A 24078-nucleotide genomic window follows, 5' to 3' on the forward strand; every position below is an offset into this window, starting at 1 on the left:
AGCCCATAGAACCGTTTGCGGGAAAGTTGTAACGATTTGACATTCTGATAGAGGGCAGTCCCAACATTAATTAAATACACCAATTTTGGTGTCTCCAACTCAATCCCTCTAGCGCCACCACCTGTCCAAAGTTGCACTCATATTTATGCTAATAACTTTTGAACCTTAAGGGCTAGAAACAAAATTCTTGTTTCCTCAAATTTCTGAGCTCCTGCCAATCCGAAAGCACCCTATGACGTCATTTCCGACATTATATGTTTCCCACCATTTTGAATTTCCCCAAAATCCTACTTTTGCGAACTCGTCCTAGACTGTTCGTCCGATTTGCACGAAAATTGAACCAGATCATCTTCAGCCAGTGTCGACAAAAAGTTATGGAATTCAAGTTGATTCGTCAAATCTTTTCCGTTAAACGCGCAAACAAATTTTACGTAGCGCTTGCGAAAACAGACGTATGGCTGTATCTCCGCAACGCTTTATCGTATTCAGACCAAACTTGGTACATGTCGGCACAAGCATGTCTTGAGGCAACCTGCTGCGTTTCGGCGCAGCGCCACCTACTGGCCCGGAGATAGGAAAAATGGCTAATTTTGCTTTTTTTTGCTGAACCGTTTGCCCAAAAATCACAAAAGCGGTCTCGTCAGATTCGAGACGTCATGCCGAGTCGACTGATGTCCAATGTTACCATGTCGGCCATTTTGGCTGTCGGCCATCTTGAATTATGTGCCAAAATGCTGTATTTTATGAACGCATGAACGGATTGTTACGAAACTCGGCATGGGTCATCACCACGATGCCCTGAAGTAGCCTGAGAAGTTTCGAAACAGCGCCACCTAGTTGAGATTTTTTTTTAAAAGTGCTTATAACTTTGGGTGTGGTTGACTTATTTTCACGGGACTCATCTCCTTAGACTCCTGAATCGTTGCCGAGTCCAACGATACCACACTTGCCAGGTTTCGGCGTATGGTTTGTGCACCGTTGTAATTTAGCGCTTTAAGAAAATTAGCCGATATCTTCGAAATCACTGGTCCGATCGAGACGAAACCAGCGTCAGAAGTTCGGAAACATAGGTCGCTAGGCACAGTTGTAAGGCCAAATCTCAAAATTTTGATAGTAAGGGGTAGTAAAATCCAATCAAAGTCAGGCGTCAGGCTTAAACCCTATTGGAACTGTTCATTTCCCCATGATGCATCATTTTCCAGCTAAAACTGCTCGGGCAGACCAAACCGTAAGTCGTAGAGGCTTGAAACTTTCAGGGCTGGTAGTACTCACAACCACTGCAGACGTCACAGAAGCCCGCCCCGATCGGCCTGACGGGGGCGCTACAGCGATCAAAAGTACGAAACGGCGACCAAAAGTACGAAACGGCTCTTAACTCCTCAACCGTAAGGCTTAGCCTCGAGTGTCTTATATTGCTGGAATCCTTGGCTCGAGACGGACAAAATGCATGCCCCGGATTCGCTCACCCTTCAGGCGCCAATTTCGAGATATTTTAGGTTTTTTGTAAAACCTACTTTTGCAAATTACTCCCAGCTTATTTGACTGATCGGAACCAAACCACTGCAGAAATGTTCTCTGGAGAGAGACTATCAACAATTATCAAAAAAAAAAAACATTTTGATTTATGGTTGCTAAGGGGAGCCAAAATGTTTGATATGACCGGGACCTTATTTAATAAAATGGCTATAACTTGTGAACAGAACGAGATATTTCCACCAAATTAAGGTCACGTGTGAGTGAGATCAGTCTGAGATCACATGAAAAAAATCGCAATGATTGATTACTTGGTGGCGCTATAACAGGGGAAAAACTCATGAAACTGGCAATATACGCACCCAAACATTAGTCAGATGAAAATGGGCATTCATTGTCTTTATCCTTGGTGCCATGATAGTCTATGAGGACAATGGCGTATCACAAACAAAGCATACTTCATTGGCGCAATGCCCTGAAGGAGCCTGAGAATTTTCAAGCCAGTGTTTTTCACAGTATTCACCTCATTAGACTCCTGAATCCTTGCCGAGTCCAATAATACCAAACATTCCTGGTTTCACCTTATGGTTTGTAAAAAGGTGTACTTTAGCACCTAAAAAACCTTTGCGAATGTAGGAAACAGTTAGTCCAATTAAAACAAAACCACAATAGTAAATTCTGAATACTTACATAGGTCAATAGCTAAACAATAATGACCAAAACAAAGCCAAAATTTTGGAAGAAAAAAAAAATCCAATCAATGCAGCCCATGCTCTCAAATATATATTGCTATAACTTTAAAAGAAAATTAGATATTTACAACAAATTTGACATATATTTATGGACCCCTTTGAGGACACCTAAAAAAGCTATGATATTATATTTTTCCTTAGTTAATTTACCCACGAATGCTCTTTCCCATCTATGATCTAAGTTTATTTGTTTATTTGGATCCCCATTAGCCAATACCTAGGCAGTGACTACTCTTCCTGAGGTCCCAAAAAGTAAAAAATACAAAACTACATTGAAGCTGCAAGAGGAATAAAAGGGTCCTCGCAACTGTGCCACCACTACCTTGTGGTTGTAGGAACACAGAGCACGGTGGGCAATATGCATTTAAGTATATAAAAATAGGAGGACTATATCAATCATTTGTATTTGCCACACTTCCTGCTACTGGGCTGTACTCTGATCAGAGGGTGGACCTGTGCCAGGACATGAGCAATGCATCCCTGAAATGTCTGAAGAGAGTGTGTCAATTAAACTCTGCCCTGTAAATGCAGACTCGAAAAGACATCCTTATAAACCTGTCTCCGGCACGACAACTCCAATCTATCAAATGACTTCTGAACTGTAATGTTGCCAGTTTAAAAGGTAAAAAATAATCATACACTGTTATATGCAAAATAATAATCATACACTGTTTGTTCGTCGGCCAGAGGAGAACTGGCACCCCGACTTAGCCTGGTTTCTCCCAAGATTTTTTTATCTCCATCCTGGCCCTGAAGGAATTTTGGTTCCTTGCCACCGTTGCCTTTGGCTTGGCTTGCTCAGTTGGGGACACCTAAATTTCAACTATATTACTGATCTGCCCGCATTGACACTACATGATAATTGAAATTAGCTGGATAACATCACCATTTTCAACAGAGCAGTTGTACAAAATCTGTTGCATTATTTTCCTGTTAAAACTGTGAAGCTGCTTTGAAACTGGACTTGTTAAAAGTGCTTTATAAATAAAGGCGACTTGACCAGCTAGTGGCACTATGAATAACTAAAATTTTGCCGAAACAGACTTTGTCAGGATACCACGGACATGTTCAACAAAACTCAAGATCTTTGAAATTTAACATCATTAAGTCTATTAACTATTAGACTGACCAAATATGATGTTGTTTTGGTTCAATCTTAATTAGTAGTTAATCACAATTTACTCTTGCCCACAGGTGACAATATAACTGACTAAATATTGACATGTAGACCACCATCAGTGCTCGGGCCCTAATTAAATCCACAACAATAAAATGAAACATACAAATCCCATTAAATGTCCCTTCCTTTTAAAACTCATTTTACTTCTTAAAGTATGTAATATCTAATAGTAGTTTATTCTATATTTTCATTCCGATCACGACGAAACCAGCGCCGGAAGTTCGGAAACATAGGTCGATAGCTATACACTAATTCCCAAATGTCAAAATATTGATAGTAAGGGGTAGTAAAATCCAATCTAAGTCAGGTGTCAGTCATTTTTTACGTGTTTTTTTCATACAACTGTTTATAACTCCAAAACAAAATGAGATATTTTCACCAACCTCGACACACATATGTATGGGCTCACTCTGAGGACATATAAAAAATGGTGGGATTGTGCCTCTTGGTGGCGCTATAATAGAACAAAACATGAAACTCCCATTGACTTCCATGCAGTATTAGGGTATAAAATGCATATGCTATACTTTACGAATGCATTAGTGTATAATTACAAAACTCAGTATGTGTCTTCCGCTCTATGTCCTGAAGGTACTCAAAAAGTTTTCGGGCAACGCCACCTTGTGGTCAAAAGTTGTAATAAAGTGTACAAAAATGCTAATAACTTTTGATTAAATTAGCCTATTGCAATGAGACTGGTTATAAATCATTCTATGGCTCATGCCGAGAACATAGATACCAATTTTTCCCATATTTGGCAAACCTCTCTCCCCTCTATCTTGTTATTGGTTAAAAACCTACTTTTTCAAACTCGTCCTAGACCGTTTGTCCAATTTTCACCAAAATTAAATCGTATCGTCTTCAGACCATGTGAACAAATAATTATGGATTTCGTGTTGATAGACAAAACAGTTGTCATATACCACAGCAACGCAGTTGAGCTCTGATGCAAAAATTACTCTTGAGGCTGTATCTCTGCAATGCTTTGACATATTGACACCAAACTTTGCATGTGTCATTGTCTCCTCAATCTGACTACACCACATCAGTTTAGTAACAGTGCCACCTATTGGTCGAAAATGATAAACCATTAAATTATTATTATTGACTGTATTTAAAATTGTACTGCTTTTTTGCCTAAAATCAACTTAATAATTCTTAAATGGCTCATTGTTGCAGTTGGTTTGACACTTCCAGCAATGCTGGCATGTCTTTTCTTCTTTGCGCTTGGCCCCGACAATTGCTGCTTGCAGCTATATTTTGATATATTTTCTGATCTTTTGATATAGTGCTATAAGTGTCAATCCGTTGAGTTAAGTAACACATTTGTGAATAGCTGAGCTTTTTGAAACCATATTCCTTTTTTTGTGCGCCTGATTAGTATTTGAGTATTTTAATCTCTTGAAGTGAGCTATTTTTTTTCCCTCTCTCCATTTCATTTGATTTCATCCATGATAAAGTGCTTTGGTGAATATAGGAAACATAAGTAATATTTAACGCCTTCACTTACTGCATTGATTTGCACTTTCCTAAATTTTCCATATTAACATATGCAAACACATACAGTACATATAGTACATACACATTGTTTGCTGCACAGGCAGGAAGAGTCACAGAAGTGGAAGAAAAATGCAGAGGTTCCCTGAAACCACCCCTCATCGACCTCGTTCCCATCCCAAAGTACCACTAAGACAGCCCTTCCAGGCCACCCCATGGTTACCAGTAAAGCAGGATAAAATCCAACAGTATGAAATAAACAAACCTGTCGATGTGAGTATTCAAACTATCTCCCAGCCAAATGGTAACCCCCAACAGTATGTCAGACCAAAGACAGCGCAGCTAGCGGCACGCACAGAGAATGTGCCTCCCCCAGCAGTGAGCTGGCACCAGTCAGACACCTGCCCCAGTAGTTCTGTGCAACATAAGCTTTCAGCTCATGCCCAGGCCCCAAATAGCCCTTTCTTAACCCACACCCATCTAATGTGCCGACTGTTTCATCTCGAACTAACATGCATGACAATGTCACTACCATTCAGGCTTTACCAAACATGGCTAACAGTACGCCAACTGACATGCCTCCCTCTCCAAATTACCCATACCTGCCGCCAAGATTGACTGTGCAACCTAAAACTCACATTTCCACTTACCCAGGTATGATTCAGGCACCCTGTATGTACACTTCTCCATGTGGCCTGCACTCCCCTGCTGCAATGACTTTTTTTTACCCCAAACCAACTTGCCTGGTCATTCAACGGCCATTCAGATTCCTCCATCCTTCTGCTATGATGGGCAAAATGCCATGTACTCAAAACCACCTAGCTCACTCCTTCCCCCAGCACCTCCTGTCTTATCTGGAACCAGCTATCCTCACAAAACAGACCCCATTCAAGCGCAACAAGCTTCCAATGATCAACAGCACATCTCGCATTCAAAATGTGCCATTGTGTCATCCTTCTCTACTCCTGTGTATGCTACTATGACGATGCCAATGCATCCTGGTTCACATATGTATGTACAAACACCAAGTTCAGTGCAACAGCCCCAGACAGCATCTCCGTAGGTTGCTTATCAGCAAGATGCAAAAATTAATTCCTCTGCAATGACCACACCACAACCCAGCTTTACGCAGACACACCAAGTTTGAAGTATCCTAGTTCTCAGTGGTGGTCCTGATTGCAGAATACTTATTGAAGACTGGATACGGGACATGCAGTATCTCCTTGATGCTGGAGGAATGCCTGCAAATCTGTCATTTGCTACTGTAGTGTAACATTTGAATGGTGAAGCCAGGAGGCTAGTTCTGAATCTCCCTCCTAATGAGCAGACTACTGGCAGAGCCTTTGAGGAACTACGAGCTCAATATAGTAATCTGCAAACATCTCTGGACCCATTAGCTAATTTCTATGAGAGATGCCAGCGCCCTGGCGAGTCAGCATGTTCATATGCCATTGCTCAGGATGCCAGTTTACGTTCAGTGGAAGAGGCACAGTATGGAGGTCAATCTTTTCCAGACAGAGACAGCAAACTGACTCGTCAGTTCATTAGAAGTTTGAGTGATGAAGAGGTTTAGTCACAGGATAGCACCGATGAAGCCTAGACTTTTAAGTTTCCGTGAACTCCAAACAAAACTTCGTAACCTTGCAAGGGAGACAAAGAAGTTTCAGGCACAGCCAAGGGCCAAAAAGTTATACACCCAGGCTCAGTTTACAACGAGTGGTAACCAGACTGACGAAAAGCAGAGAAAATAGAAAGGAAATACACAAAACTTACTGAACTCACAGCCATGGTAAAGAAACTGGTGAGCAGCCAACAGAGTCAGATCAATAGGTTGACACAGCTGGAGGCTAGAGTTGGAGCATGTGTAGGGCCTGTGGTTACCGGGCAACCCAGGCATGCAACAGTGTCCCCAGCAACATGAAACATGCAGGTCTAAACCAGCTGATACCCCACTAGTAGGTCTGTGTAATGAAGGGGTGGTTAAAGTGAATGGAGAGATGTGTAAGGCTCTCATTGACTCTGGCTCTCAAGTAACCACAATTACTGATGAGTTCTGGCGAGGGCATCCTGTCCTATGTACTCCGGATTTGCACCCATAAGACATCCCCATTAAAAGGTCTCCACTGGTCAACCTTTATCATGTTGGTGTGCTTAGTATCAGCCTTAAGTTTTTGGGAAGGGTCTACTCAAATGTTCCAGCCTTTGTTGTCCCTGTGACAGAGTACCGATCCTGTGTTCCATTGCTCATTTGGGACTAATGTAATAAGGGGTTCCAGAAATTACCTCCAAGCATTATATGGCAAAATATATCTTGCCAAAGTCAAGTTAACAAATCCTGAGTGGCATTCTGCACTGGTGGCTGTAAGTAAAAATGAACCGGATGGGTCTAGGGGTAAAGTGGGCAAAGTACAGTATGCTGGCCACAGAATAAGAATACCAGCTGGTATGGAGCAGGATGTTATCGGCAGAGTTATGGGTGAACCAAAGAGAACCATACACAGTTCTGGTGGAGAGCCAGTCCTCCAAAAGGATACCAGAAGGCCTGATGGTTGCCAGGCTGGTTGCTAATGTGGACAAAAGCTGTCTTCCCAGTTGCTTCTTGAATCTGTCTGGGAAAGATGTGATTGTCCATACAAAGGTTCTGCTTGCAGATGCTTTTCTTATCCAGAATGTTGTTGAAGAAGGAGAAAAGTGCCAAATGCCATGCCAGAACCAGTTGCATCCGAGTCAGTGTGGGTATTCAGTGATACCATCCTGTCAAAGTCAACAGCAGACTACCAGTGTTGAGTCTGTTAATGCTATGACATGTGGAGTTGATCTTAGTGCTGCAGCAGTGGAAGGTGAGGAACAGTTGGCGTTGCTCCGAGAATTGTTAAGGAGAAATGATGATGTCTTCTCCAAACACTCCATGGACTATGGCCATACGACCACTGTGCAACATAATACCTTTGGTAGACCCAAAACCTCTTCTCCTCCCTAATCGGAAAATACCCCCATATTTATTTAGAAAAGGTGGTACACTCTTTTAATGATGTTGAAATGTGTGTATTTAATTAAAACTCTAATTGATAATCTGCACAACTAAGATTTTAGTAACTGTTAATTTATTGTATGTTTCTATTTCTACCTCCCCAGGGACTACCGGTGGAAAATAGCAATTTGCTAAAACCCGGTGCAATGCATCTCTCCTTGTTATAAACAAGGTTAATGTTTATATTGTGCACTGTCCCGGTCTCAAATAAAAGTAATAATACTAATAATAAAAATAAAAAGTCGGTAATGAAAAAAAAAGCTAGCAGCATGGTCACAGGATATCCTAGACCAAATAGATTCCACCCACCATGATGTTTCCTGTGATTTTGACCTACAGATTTGGCAGACCTACCTACAGTTTTTTTATTTTGTTTTTTTAAGGTTTGAACATGAGGCAAAGTGTTATATGCTTAAGAGTCACAACTTCATTACATCCATTACATCCATTACACTATTATATCACTATACATATGCCACACTGATGCAGGCTTTCCATATTACTTTTAAATTCCTATTTCTTGGTGACCTGAAATGGGAATACCAGAAACCTAAATTGGTGCCTATGTTGGTCATATTCCAGCAGCCTCAACATCACCAACATAGGCACCAATTTAGGTTTCTGGTTCAAATCCTCTCTTACAAACAAAGCAGAGACATGCACATTAATTAATTGTGTAAATAAAATTAAAAAAAGATTAATTGTGCACACACCTTTCATTATTGTAAGAGAATGCTGTGAAATCATGAACTAAAATGAGTTGATTATAACAGTACCATTCAGCCTTCAACTGTCCTCGATGCCCACTGAACATTAATGACTCTAGTAGCCTAAAATAATGAACACTTGATGGCTGCTCTGCCAAGTCCGCGTTATCAGCTAGGACCTGGGTACCAATCTTTGATTTGAAAGCCATGTTTCTAGCATCTGTAAAACTGCTTTCTTCTATCTTAAATATACCTAAACTACAGCACATGCTTTTAAAGCAAAATGCAGAACAGTTGGTTCATGTGTTCATGACCTCAAGGCTAGATTATTGTATTGGTCTTCCAGTTCTAGGTGGTTGCCCTGCTTGCTTAATAAATAAAAACTGCAGCTGGTCCAAAAAGCTGCAGCTCGAGTTCTTACTAGAACCAGGAAGTATGACCAAATTAGGCCAATTCTCTCAAAACTGCACTGGCTCCCTATTAAACACTGTATACATTTTCAAATCTAGCTAATTACTTACAAACCACTAAATGTCTCAATGCATTATACTTCATCAGGCCTATTGCGGTCTCAAAATTCTGGCCAGTTGATAATACCTAGAATATCAAAATCAACTGCAGGCAGTTGATCATTTTCCTATTTAGCACCTAAGCTGTGGAAAAGTCTTCCTGGCATTGTTTAGGAAGCAGACACACTCTATCAGTTTAAATCTAGACTAAAAACACATCTCTCTACTAGGGCTGTAATCTCCCAGTCGATACATTCTGGCTCGAGCAAGATTCAAGATACATTTATCATTAGTTTTGCCACGTTAATTTAATCAGATTGAAAACACCCCTATTAGCAATTTGTGCATTCCGAGTACCCCTATTTCGCAGGTAACAGTCTGTCTTCAGAACACCCCCATTTTGGATTAGCCCAAACCACTGGAGAAGAGAGACGGAACGAAGCAGGCTACTTTGCTGTATTTATTTAAAGGGTTAGTTCACCCAAAAATGAAAATTCTGTCATTAATTACTTACCCTAATGTCGTTTGACACCCGTAATACCTCCGTTCATCTTTGAGCACAAATGAAGACATTTTTGTTGAAATCCAATGGCTCAGACAGGCCTTAATTGACACCAATGTCACTTCCTCTCTCAAGACACAAAGCACTAAAGACGTCATTACAAAGCCCATCTCACTACAATGGTTCTACAATAATTTTATGAAGTGGCGAGAATAATTTTTGTGCGCAAAAAAACTAAATAAAGACTTGTGTACTGATGGGCCAATTTAAAAAAGTTTCAAACTGCTTGCTTTTAAAGGTCCCGTTCTTCACGATTCCATCTTTCAAACTTTAGTTAGTTTGTAATGTTGCTGTTAGAGCATAAATAATACCTGTAAAATTATAAAGCTCAAAGTTCAATGCCAAGCGAGATATTTTATTTAACAGAAGTTCCCTTTCAAAGCCTACAGCGAACGGCCAGTTTTGACTACAGCAGGAAGTGCAGGGATGTAATGACGTCACTAGAACCGTTTGTTGACTAACCCTCCACCCACAAGAACACGCAAAATAGGGGGCAAAGTGCGCTAAGCTGCTGTCCAATCACAACACGGGAAGCGCTGGCCCAATCAGAACTCGTTACGTATTTCTGAAGGTGGGACTTCATAGAACAAGGAAATCATCAGGCCGTTTTTAGGACGGAGAAAACAGCGCTGTACAGATGAGAAAATTGTGTGAAAAATACTTTTTTTTTTACATGCGAAACATGAACTCATGTTATATTGCACACTGTAAACACAATCAAAGCTTCGAAAACACGCGAAGAACAGGACCTTTAAAATTTACAGTGGTTTGTGAAAGTAGTGTCTCGGTAAGTGCAAGCTTTTGTGTCAGGTTATGTTACAATGCTAATTGGGCAGAGCGAGGCATTAATACACAGAATTTTATTGTTATAATTAGCATTGCGACATAATGCTAATTATAATAGTAAAATTCTGTCTATTAATGCCTTGTCCCGCCCAATGTGAGATACACCAATCAGATGATTTCCAGAATCTCAATCATTTTTGAGATTGAATAATAACTTGTGTTTTTCTATGGGTGTTCGATCCTCCTTGCCATAATTACTTCACAAACGCAGAGGTGTATATAAAAAAATAATAATAATATGCTTGTCTGTGCCAAAAAAACAAAACAAACAAAACAAAAAACACCCATATTTCAACATCCTTATTGGCGCACTAGTAAAGCGTATGGCTAATAGAGCACTGTTTTGTCATGATCAACATGGTTTTGAATCCACCTTTTGCAGAGCTTGCTCTTCTCTCTTTTCTCATCAAAAATCATTTATTGCATCGGAAAGGAATACATTTCTATAAAAAAAAGAAAATGTTTTAAATGTGGAAATAAAGTGCCTAACAAAATGCTTAATTATAATAAAAACATTTAGTGGGAAGGGTTAGGGATCGGTTTAGGGGGGCTTTTAGTGGCTGCATCCATTTAATAACTTAAAAATTATTGTAAAAAGTATTATTATTAATAAATAAGCTGATAACACCACCGTTTTCTCCAGAACGACTGTACAGCCAAATAAAAATTTGTTGCAATACTGTCCTGTTTAACACTGTGAAGCTGCTTTGAAATAATCGTCATTGTAAAAGCGCTATATACACAGGTCCTTCTCCAAAAATTAGCATATTGTGATAAAGTTCATTATTTTCCATTATGTAATGATAAAAATTAAAATTTCATATATTTTAGATTCATTGCACACCAACTGAAATATTTCAGGTCTTTTATTGTTTTAATACTGATGATTTTGGCATACAGCTCATGAAAACCTCAAAAAAAATCTCAAATTTGCATATCACAAAAAAGGTTCTCTAAACCAGCTATTAACCAAATCATCTGAATTAACTAATTAACTCTAAACACCTGCAAAAGATTCCTGAGGCTTTTAAAAACTCAAAACCGCAATCTCATTACTCAAAACCGCAATCATAGGTAAGACTGCCAACCAGAAGGCCATCATTGACACCCTCAAGCGAGAGAGTAAGACACAGACATTTCTGAAAGAATAGGCTGTTCCCAGAGTTTTGTATCAAGGCACCTCAGTGGGACGTCTGTGGGAAGGAAAAAGTGTGGCAAAAAACGCTGCACAACGAGAAAGTGACCGGACCCTGAGGAAGATTATGGAGAAGGACCAATTCCAGAGCTTACTAGAAGCACGCAAACGCAACTCGGCCATCGTCATTATGGCCCCGCCCACCGACTCTATACACGATGTGATTGGCCCGTCCAGAGTGAGAGAAATACAGCTCAGAAGGGTATTGAGAGTTCCTAGACGACACTGGCGGGCAGATTATATTTGCTGCCGCTAGGGTGTGTCTAGATTTCTAGGCTAGTGTCAAGTGTCAAGTACCCACAGTCAGTGATGGTCTGGGGTGCTATGTCAGCTACTGGTGTTGGTCTACTGTGTTTTATCAATGGCAGGGTCAATGCAGCTAGCTATCAGGAGATTTTGGAGAACTTCAAGCTTCCATCTGCTGAAAAGCTTTATGGAGATGGTCGTGTCCCCCGCACTTTTAATAAACTGTATTTTCATCCCCCGCACTTTTACTGGGTCTCACCGATCATAGTCGACCCGCTCAGAGCGGGATTCGAACCGGCGTTACCTGTGCGGGAGGCAGGCACATTAACAAGGACGCTAAAGACAGCTTTCTCCAAACTCGGTTGATAGCGCGCTTCTTGATGTCACGGCCCATGGGCAAGTGTATTTACATAGAAACCAATGTGAATACACCAAATTCAGGGACAAAAAAATTATCCATGCATGACATATTTTATTCGTATCTAAATATGAGGAGGGCGCCCTCTCATACAGTCCAAAAGCGGATTCTTAGATGTAATACCCTGTCACGCTGGAGCTGCAGCTGAAGGAAAACAATCGTTATGAGTGATGAAACATGACGACCACAATCAGATGATTGCGACAATATGCTTTGTGTTTTTTTCAAGCCATCTCAGTGTAGGCTATTTATTTACAATAAAGTATATAATATGAACAATGCAGTGCTAACTGACAGTTTTTTAAAGGTCCCATTCTTTGCGATTCCATCTTTCAAACTTTAGTTAGTGTGTAATGTTGCTGTTAGAGCATAAATAATACCTGTACAATTATAAAGCTCAAAGTTCAATGCCAAGCGAGATATTTTATTTAACAGAAGTTCCCTTTCAAAGCCTACAGCGAACGGCCGGTTTGGACTACAGCCCTGCACTTCCTGCTTTAATGACGCAACTAAAACCGTCTATTGATGGACCCTCCGCCCAGAACACGCAAATTCAGGGGCGTTGTCCTTTTGCTCTCGCAGGTCGAGAATAGGAAGCGTTGTTTTTGTAGAGTGTTTGTCGCCATGCCATTGAAACGGTTATTTTCATCCCAGAGTCAAATCACTTTTGTTTGGCCTTCCCACGGGCGCTGTACGTAGAGATCAATGGCTACAGTTTATGGTTAACTCGGTTCCAGAAAATTATAATCACAATTTAAAACTATGTGCAGCACATTTTTTATTCTATTCTTAGGCAATAGGAACAGAAAGTTATTAGTAATATTCTTTATTTTAATTAAGACTTGAAAAACCTTACTTAAACTTAACTTTATGCTCCCCTGGGAATTTTTTTTGTGTGTAAAATAAATCATTAAATGGCTCTTTCTGGAGAGTTTTGTGCAGAGAAATGGAGAAATTGAGTTTTACATGACCAATGAGGGTCTTTTTTTTTTTTCGTTCTGAAGTAAACAGTTTAATTTTTTTTTTTTTTTTTTAAGTCTGGCCAATCCGGGCCCCCTCTAAACGTGGGGCCCCTAGGCTGCAGCCTAAGCAAGCCTGTGCGTTAATCCGCACCCGACCTTGATTATTTGACAGTATTAGCACAGTAAGACTACTTAGTCCGGTAATCACGTGTGACAGGCGCACGCATTTAAAACCTGCATGAAATGTTTAACCAGCAAGGCTTTAAAACACCGCTAAACAGCCCCTAACTTTAGTGTATTTGATTGGATATTTGCTCATATCAGCGTGCAGACTCACAGGCACACTCAAACAGAGGAATATTTAAAACGGAGAGGAATATAAATAATTAATAAAATACGACAACAACAACAACAACAACAAAAAAACGCAATTCACAAGCGCGTATTGAATCGTAATTACAGTACCAAATGGTTCAATATTATATTGAGAATTGTGGCATGCTAGTGAATATAATCTATGCTATTACCACTTGGTGTAAATAGCATCTATTTATTATTTGCACAGTGTAAATAGCAGTTACCATTAAGAAAATATGCTCTTATGCACTTGGTGTAAATGGCAACTAGATTCTATTTACACTTAGTTCAACTAGCCGCCGCCATAACACTATTGTGCCTATATATACAAAGAGACAATTACTCAAGGTCCCCTTCCTTCAAAAGCTAGGTTAAAGAGATAGAGGTTTTTAGGTGTTGGTTGAAAACCTATAGATGGAGCCTGTTGAATATAGTCCGGAAAGCTATTCCACAATTTAGGAGCTAAAGCACAGTCACCTTTTAACTTTTCCATAGCACAAGCCACATGCCAACATTTGATCCATTGATTTCAACATCCTAAACGATGTATAAAAAACTAAAAGTTTATTGACATAAATTGGAGACATGTTGTGAAGAGCTTAAAAAAATCCTAAAATGGAACTGGCAGCCAATGAAGAGAGGATGACTGGAGTAATGTGATCCTTTTTTGTACAGTCAGAAGCCTGACATTCTATACAAGCAGCAAACTAAATAATTGTGCACTTTTTACAACAGTTTTGAATCCTTTTTTTTCTGCTATGTTCGCAAGTTTGCAAACTCCACAGAGGACTTCTACCCGGCAGTCAATGCGACATTATGTCCTGAAAGTGCGGACTCAGAGGAAGACTGTGAGGGTTTAGGGTGCCATTTGGGACAGGGCCAAAGGTGATTATTGCATTGATGATCGTTCTCATAGGTTTTACAGGGTCCAGTAGCTATCTATGGTCATTAACTAGTAAAGTTCCATCATATAATTATACACTTATTTTCCGCAAGGGCATATCCTGAGGTCCTCAATAGTTTGAGTATATTTTGATCCATTTATTTTACTCATCGGCCATGCTGTTCAGGTTTCTCTCTTGTGGGTTCCCTGAACAGGTTCTGATGGCTACTTTTATCAAGCCGTAAGTGGAAGTCACGCCAGTGGTTTCAACTCCTCCAACTGCAGATTCAAAGAACTACGGTTCTCCAACTTGTATATGAATAGGACAGTCTCTTGGATCAGGTTGCTACAAATGCAGCTCAAACATGCAGTCTGCTTCCTCTATCATAGTGTTGTGTACATCGTCGCCATCAGCATTATAGTACAAAAAAGTTCTGATGCAAATTGCTCAAACACTCCAACGTCAAGTAATAATTGTCTTGCAATCACAGGTGGCGGTATGCTTCTAGAATTTAATACTGCTCACTGATCCTGTTTTCATTAGTATATATAAGCTTTCATGAACTTGTCCGTGGTCTAACATGGTCTCTGTGCAGGTGGCCTATCGTAGCCTTCATCTCTACTCTGCCTTTTCACCACGAGGCTATGGCTGTTTTAGTTGTGTGGCTTTGTTCCTGTAAAGGTATTCTCTAAGCACTTGGATTTCCCTGCGCAAGAGGGCCCTCTGACTTGCGGAGCAGCGATGCTTCCGATCGCTGCTCTGAGAAGCTGGCAATTACCACAGCCTCTGCCAAATTGCGTGCGACATTGCGAATTCTAGTGCAGCCCTAGTCAAGATGGTTTTCTTCAGCACTTTGAACCTATAGTATGCTAAACCTTCAGGTAATACTAAGATTACCCATGCATCGTAATAAGCATCAGATAAGTTACATTTTATCAACAAAGTCCTTTTAATTAAATCTTATACGGTAAGTATTCTATCAGAAGCTGGCCGTTGGACCATTTATCCTATCAAAAGATGGCCCGTGGCCCATGTGTCCCATCAAAAGATGGCCCGTGGCCCATGTGTCCCATCAAAAGATGGCCCGTGGCCCATGTGTCCCATCAAAAGATGGCCCGTGGCCCATGTGTCCCATCAAAAGATGGCCCGTGGCCCATGTGTCCCATCAAAAGATGGCCCGTGGCCCATGTGTCCCATCAAAAGATGGCCCGTGGCCCATGTGTCCCATCAAAAGATGGCCCGTGGCCCATGTGTCCCATCAAAAGATGGCCCGTGGCCCATGTGTCCCATCAAAAGATGGCCCGTGGCCCATGTGTCCCATCAAAAGATGGCCCGTGGCCCATGTGTCCCATCAAAAGATGGCCCGTGGCCCATGTGTCCTATCAAAAGATGGCCCGTGGCCCATGTGTCCTATCAAAAGATGGCCCGTGGCCCATGTGTCCTATCAAAAGATGGCCCGTGACCCATGTGTCCTATCAAAAGATGGCCCGTGGCCCATGTGTCCTATCAAAAGATTGTATTCAGGCAGGATACGCAGATTCCATACCCTCGGAATGCGAATTACGAATGGGGCCTACGCCAAAGAACTTGGTTGCTTGCTGAGCTCCTAAATAAATGTTATTGTCACAGCATTAATTCTCCCGAGTCTTTCTGGGAGAAATGAAGCTAGCGCAAGTTCTGCCAGGAAGATTCAATCGTTACGTCACTAATTACCTTCTCATCTATCCAATCACATCTTTTACCGTAGCATATAAAGGTTGTACTTATGTTTGAGTTCGCAGATACTGCCGCTTCAGCACCACCATCCTCCCAACCACCACCAAGATGGGACCTTTCCTCCTTTCCCCCTACACAACCAGCCAGGCTTTCATATCATCCTCAACACCACCAGATGGGATCTTCCCTCTACCCTGAAGACTATAGGATGTCTCTCCCTCAATCCACCCCACCACCACCAGATGGCCCCCTTCCTTACTTTGCGGGGGTTGAGCTGCGCCCCTGCCTCCGTATCCAGGCAGGATACGCAGATTCCATACCCTCGGAATGCGAATTACGAATGGGGCCTACGCCAAAGAACTTGGTTGCTTGCTGAGCTCCTAAATAAATGTTATTGTCACAGCATTAATTGTCCCCGAGTCTTTCTGGCAGAACTACTGCCACGAGCGTGGACACGTTTACCTCAGCTCTCGTCATGAGAGCTCATTCAGCTCATCACGATGCGTGTAATCTGACTCCTGCCACGTTTGTGCTGACACTTCCTCAGCGGCTAGATCACAATAAATTGAACAGACACTTTCAGTTTTTAATTGTAGTGTCTGTTCTCTAACTGAACTGATTTTATGAAGATGAACGTGGTGGTGGGAAAGTAAAAGTGATTCAGTAGCTGTGGCTTTGGGAGTGGCCTCACAGGGCAGCGAAGCATTCTGGGAATTGTAGTCTTTCATCCCCATGAGACAAATACATTTTTCTTTTCTCAGAAAAGAATACATTTGTCTTTTCTCAGTCTAGAATAATAAATAATTTCATATTTCTACTACATTAATGACCGAGTTTAAATACAGATTCATCTTCCCAGCGCTGAAGTACCCCTTTATCCCCATGGAAAATCTATGGGGTATTGTGAAGAGGAAGATGTGAAAAGCCAGACCTAACAATGCAGAAGAGATCAGAGCAGTCTGGGCCCTTATAACACCCAAGCAGTGCCACAGACTGATTGACTCCACGCCATGCTGCATTGTTGCAGTAATTCAGGCAAAAGGAACCCCAATTAAGTATTGAGTGCTGTACATGTTCATGCTTTTCCTTAGTTGTCAGTTACATTATAAATTTTCCTTAGTTGTCAGTTACAGTATAATCATCAAAATTAAAATAAATAAACATTTGAAATACATCAGTCTGTGTGTAATAAATTAATATAATGTATAAGTTTCACTTTTTGAATGGAATTAGTGAAATCAACTTTTTGATGATATTCTAGCTATAATGACCAGCCCCTGTATCTGCCTACCATTAAGGGAGCCCATGCTGACCCCTGTCCACTGCTGAAAGTGCCAACAGTTGGCACGTGATCATCAGATCTAGACTACAGAGCAATAGAAGATAGCGTGGTTTGATGGATCACGCCGCTTACCTGAGGAACACAACACAAGATGCACTATTGGAAGAAGGCAAGCCGACGGAGGAAGTGTAATGCTTTGGGCAACGTTCTGCTGGGAAACCTTGGGTCCTGCCATCTATGTGGATATTACTTTAACATGTACCACCCACCTATGCATTGTTGCAGATCATGTAAACCCGTTCATGGAAATGGTATTCCCTGGTTCATAAAGTACACAATATTTACATAATATATAACATATAAAAACACATACATACAATGTTTTACATTACATATTAATACATTAAATATTTTTTTTATATTTCCATCTCACAATTGTGTGCAAATGGTCCCCAAGTGGCTCCAGGCTCAAATAATACTTGCCACACATGCTCTGCTTCATGACAGAGTTCTGCTGGATTATGGCATGACAATTCTGATACAGGTGTGCATCTTCATTTTACCTGGTGAACAACAGGAGCTGGAGCATTGATGACCTGCTGTACATTTCTGACCCCTGCTGAGTATTTGTATTGACCGACTCCTCTGATTACAGCTCCAGTTCTCCCACCAGCAGTCTGTGTTCCAATATTGGCTAAGCCAAGAGAGAAAAAGGGTAAATTTCAACAAAAGACACTTCACATTCCAGCAAACAGGACACACAAAATTGTACCAACATCCAACAACACTAGCTCATTAGATTAAATGTATGCCCAAGGTGATAAATACACTCAGCTCCCTCTCTCTTTGCGCCCTGACGAAACTTACCAATTCACAAGATAAACAGAATGCATAGTGGAAATAATGCTCTGCTAGGTGGTTGCCCTGCTTTCTTAATAAATTAGCTGCATAGTTTTGGACCAGCTACTGTTTGAGTTCTTACTAGAAACAGGAAGTATGACCATTTTAGCCCAGTTCTGTCAACACTGCACTGGCTCCCTATTAAACATTGTATAATAATAATAAAAAAAATTACTTACAAAATCACTAAATGGCTTAGCTCCCCAGTACTTGAATGAGTACTTAATACATTATACTCCATCACGTCTATTGCAGTCTCAAAATTTTGGCCAGTTAATAACTGCTGACGGTCAATCCATTTCCTATTTAGCACCTAAAATTTGGATTTGTCTTCCTGGCATTGTTTGGGAAGCAGACACACTCTGTCAGCTTAAAGCTAGACTAAAAACCCTTCTCTTTACTATGGCATACACATTAGAGGTCTTCACGAGGCACCCGAGAGCCATGGACCCGGGATCCAACCTGGGACCCGTACGGGTTCGGGTCTATACAGTATTTTAAATGGTCAGCCGGGTCCCAATCTATTACTTCGGGTTCCGGGTCTGTTTAACATTGTAGCTATGTAATGCATTGCTAAAACTTGGAGAACACTTGGCTGTGATCGTCTAGTGTGTTTTGTGTAACTTGCAAATTGCTAAATTAGGATAAGAAAAAAGTGTGAGCCGGGAAATAAGGTTTAGAAAAAAAACAAAAAAACAAGAGCTCTCTTGCTTGCTCTCTCAGCCGTTTATAAAGCGGGCTGATTTAATACATGTCCACGGTAATAATGTACTCAACAATACATTTCAAATCAGCAACAAGACCTCAGGTGAACTGTCACATACATGTTTTCTGTGATGCTCAAATTGCATAAAAAAGCTTATATTTTAGGTTGCTCCAGCTAACGTGGAAGTGCAGTCTCAAGCGTGTCATGTTTCCATGGCAACCCAAACTTCCGCTGTGACTGTCACTGTACAAATAATGTGAATGAACCATCTTGTTTGAGAGTCAGATTAGTCTGACTAACAATACTAAGATTTTAAAGTTTTGGTAGTCAGACTTGGCTCACAAAGATCATGGCAAATACATAATGCTAACTAACGTCAGCGACCATGGAATAAATCCATCACCGTGACAAATTGGACTTTTACAGCTGAAATGATGAGTAAATCAAGCATGCTTAGAACAACAAGAGAGGGATATGGTACACAATCAGGTACAAGGAAGGGAGATGACGGATATGACCTTACGTAGGCTGAGACAAAGTTATTTTTCGCAACTTGTTTATTGACTTGTTAAGAGCAGTTTATAGTAGAATATGAGATAGTCGGGTCTGTGTTGCTATCAAATAATAGACGGATCCATGTCGGTTCTGGGTACTATATTTCTCGGATCTGCACGCTTCCGGGTCCATGATTTTTTGGACCTGTGAAGACCTCTAATACACATATCAATTTCTATTTAAATCAGTTAAAGGGGTCATGAACAGTTTTTTTAATGTTGTCTGAAGTCAACTAATAAATATTCGTATGGTTTTTAATTTCAAAAACATCAATGAATAAGTAATAGACTATTTTGTACCCTGGTTTTGAGCCTCTCTGAAGAAACATTCAGTTTGCATGGACGTGACGCACTGAAGACTTGGAAGTACACGACCACTGCTACGATTGGATAAATCTTGCATATTAAATGAGCGTCAGGCTCACATACCCCCGGGACATTGGTCTTTGCGAGCCCTGGCTCATACATGTCCGAGTTTGAACCAACACCAGAAATAAAGGATTCTCCAGCCTGTGACAGCGTGCTAAGGCATGTTCAGTTAGACTCATGCACATAAGCAACACAATAACAATGCATTTCTATCACATTTATGTAATCTCAATCTCTTATTTACAAACAAATACATGGTTGAGACCCACAATGTCTTTCCCATGTGAGCTGGATATTTATTAAAATTAAAGTTCATCCATGCATGCATAATATTGAAATCAGAATGAAGTTTATGGGATATTGCTTAGATATTGCTTCGATGTGATTTAGCTCCACGTAGGCCTGTGACATCTTCGATGGGCATGGCTAAAGAAGCAGACATACATATTTATCTGTTGAGGTGACTTTTCAGAATTTGATGACATCAAGGGTCGACATATTCTGAGATTGAGCGTTTTCTGGGCCTGGTATCAATAAAAGCTTTTCTTTGATTAACACGGAAGTTTTCAGCTCCAAAACTGATCTTTTAAGGCAGAATGAAAAGTTGATTTCTCAATTAATCACCCCTTTAAAGGATTGTTAGGCTGCATTAACTCTGCAGGTATACAGGAACCAGGAACACTTCCCACCTGATGTACTTGTTAAAAGAAAGAATGGCATCTATGCTAATGATAGTCTCTCTGTTTATCCCAAAGGTTAACTGTAGTCTGCCGGATCCAGATCAGATGGTGGTCCTGTGCCTAGACATGACCCCAACACAGCACTGAAGTGTCAGCAGAGGCCATGTCTAAGGCCTCCTTCCCCTCTATACAGATAAAAACGCATATGCACACATACATATTCAAACACACTTGCCAATAGGCTAAACAAGTAATGCTTTGCGTACATGCAGTCACTTTTTTTTTGGGGGGGGGGGGGGGGGGTTGCATGGAGATGGTGGTGGTATAGTTTCAAAACCCATTTCATGGTTTGCGCTCTCTGGTGCTGAGAGACACCAGGTGCTGTTGCCCTGCAAATGGGCTTCCAGAATGCATAGGGTTTTTTCTGTTTTAGCTGAGGATGGTGTTTAAGTGGCACCAAAGTAAATAACTAATCAGTTTCAGCTAGTTTTTACAACACAAATTAATCCAAAAATTACTTTAGCTTTTCTTCTAAAGCAAAAATAATTTCCTATTATATTACTGTAAAGCTACTTTGAAGCAATCGTTCGTGTAAAGTGCTATATAAATGAAGGGGTGACTTGACACACAAACAGCCTTACCCATTCGCTGGGTGTTGTTAACGATGTGAGGAACCTGGGTGGAAGCCTGGCGGACTGTGCTGATGATAGTGGAGGGCCTGCGTGGTACAGCTTGCCTCACAAACTGAGCTGTAAATGGAGCTAGAGCAGCCAATAAGAGAAATTAACTTATCCAAATACAAAGACAGAACAAAAACAAAAACAGACCAAGTAGTGTAACATTTTTTTGATTGTAGTGACCATTTATTATTGCAATTTATAGTAATATTTAAAGTATTCCTAAGAAGTCTAGTTAAGCACAATTGTTTTGAAGTGATGGTGCTTTATGTAAAGTTATCTAGTATAAGTAAGTTACGAATTTGTAGCAGTAAATGAAGAGGTGTCATATCAAAAAGTTCAATAGGAGCACCACAAGGCTCAGTACTTGCGTTCCAGGCAGGATTTTGATCCTGTAAACTACAACTTTAAACCACTACTTTGTAGCATTCCAGGTAAAGTCACACTAAACTGCCCAATCGCAAGGAATTGTGGTAGCTAGATGCGGAGGTAGACAGAGTACACCGTCATTACTTGAGTAAAATTTAGCAAGGGGTATCTGTACTTTTACTCAAATGCAAGTACTACAGTCAGACGTTTACTTAAAGGGTTAGTTCACCCAAAAATGAAATTGATGTCTTTAATGACTCACCCTAATGTCGTTCCACACCCGTACGACCTCCATTCATCTTTAGAACACCGTTTAAGATTTTTATATTTTAGTCCCAGAGCATATGCAGTCTATGCACACTTTACTGTCCATGTCCAGAAAGCTAATAAAACGTCAAAGTAGTCCATATGTGACATCAGTTGGTCGATTAGAATCTCTTGAAGCATGGAAAATACATTTTGATGTATTTTGATGTCATGCCAATGTCATGTGATTTCAGCAGTTTGGATCACGTGTCAAACTGCTGAAATCACATGACATTGGCCATCTGAATCATTGATCGATTCACTGATTCATGGCTGTTTAAATCTTTATTTAAGGTTTGAAAACAAACACGGAAGAGAAGACTGATGCTGAATAAAATCGTATTGTGTATAATGTATTTTCGATGCTTCAAGAGATTCTAATCAACCAACTGATGTCACATATGGACTACTTTGATGTTTTTATTAGCTTTCTGGACATGGACAGTACAGTGTGCATAGACTGCATATGCTCTGGGAATAAAATATAAAATATCTTAAACTGTGTTCTGAAGATGAACAGAGGTCTTACGCCGGTTTCACTGCACGCGCAAGCAGTGCGTTGGCAAGGCAGGAGCAGTGCATATGGAGAGCCGGAGCCGCACACTCCCTTTGTGCTTTCACACTGGCAGTGTTCATCTCGTGTATTGCAAATACAGAGGAATATTGTCCATTCTGTCATATTTTTCGGTGTTCTCCTTCGACACTGTCATTCTCGTGCTTTGATTTATGATGGGAAGCATATATGCTGCAAATGCGACCGTTTTCCACTCTGTCCCAAAAACACATGCATATAACATGCTGTATTATAGATAGTTTCCATGATAAAAGTAACCTTAAAGTTAAGAGATGCCTCTGGGTTTAATCATTTAAACTGCCTGTTGAAGTTTAGACAAAAACTTTTGGCAGTGATGCGTTTTCATGCATTTCATTATTTTATTTCACAGCACAGGATGTCATGTGGTGATAATGAAACTCATGGAACACTTCACTTAATGATTTTATGGTGAAATTGGTTTTTGATCAATTTGATCAAAAACTATGCACTGTGGCTTTAATTCAGCATGAGCAGCGTGGCAAAAATAGACTCGACGCCGAAACGATCTCGGCACTGCTGCTTCTGCTCTGCTCCTGCGACGTGCTGCCGCGCCGCCTCTGCGTGCAGTGTGAATGCTTTAATCTGTTAACACGGGTACCGCAAAAAAACACGCGCTGCTTACGCCCTGCTAACGCGTGCAGTATGAAACCGGCCTTACGGGTGTGGAACGACATTAGGGTGAGTCATTAATGACATCAAATATCATGTTTGGGTGAACTAACCCTTTAAGTAATATGGAGCACCAACCCTGCACAAATTAAAAATAAATAAATGAATGAACGAGTAAATAAATGAATAAATAAATAAATATACACATATGTAAACTAATAAAAACATAAATAGATAAATAAATGTGATAATAGGAAAATAAATAACAGAATAAACGACTTGATAAAATAAATATGATACATTTTTAATCAAATACAATTTTGTATTATCATTCACTTAATTTATTATTTTCTGCTTTTATAAAAATATATCTTTTTAACTTTTATTTATTTGTTAATTAAATGTAACATTTATTTTTACATTTATTTTTATATTTATGCGTTTATTTATTTTTTACATTTATTGTTCCCTCATGTATTTATTTTTACATTTATTGATCGATTGATTTATTTATTTCTTTTTCCGTGTGCAACATGGAAATGAGGAGGGCAGTCCATGTGTAGCTTCAGCTCATCATTGGTTGAGAGCTCACCACAGTCTATGAAGCTCACGCACGCAGAATCAGACCAGCTGAGGAGAGTTGTCAGTAAATGACGGCCGCATAGTTTTCACTAAACAAACGTATCAATGTTTCCA

At 40.3% G+C, this 24078-nt stretch overlaps 1 protein-coding gene across 2 annotated transcripts in view; it reads right to left on the minus strand.

Moving 5' to 3' along the window:
* pabpc1l (poly(A) binding protein, cytoplasmic 1-like) overlaps window positions 1–24078 on the minus strand; it is a 136856-nt gene that overhangs the window by 41486 nt on the left and 71292 nt on the right. For both annotated transcript variants that reach the window (XM_067412520.1, XM_067412521.1), the window contains exons 11-12: window positions 21468–21587; window positions 18181–18311 (exon numbers count right to left, since the gene is read on the minus strand). In XM_067412520.1, coding sequence (XP_067268621.1) covers window positions 18181–18311; window positions 21468–21587 — 251 coding nt within the window. The remainder of the gene's footprint in view (window positions 1–18180; window positions 18312–21467; window positions 21588–24078) is intronic.

Source organism: Pseudorasbora parva, chromosome 13, assembly GCF_024679245.1.
Source record: "Pseudorasbora parva isolate DD20220531a chromosome 13, ASM2467924v1, whole genome shotgun sequence".
Taxonomy (NCBI): Eukaryota; Metazoa; Chordata; class Actinopteri; order Cypriniformes; family Gobionidae; genus Pseudorasbora; species Pseudorasbora parva.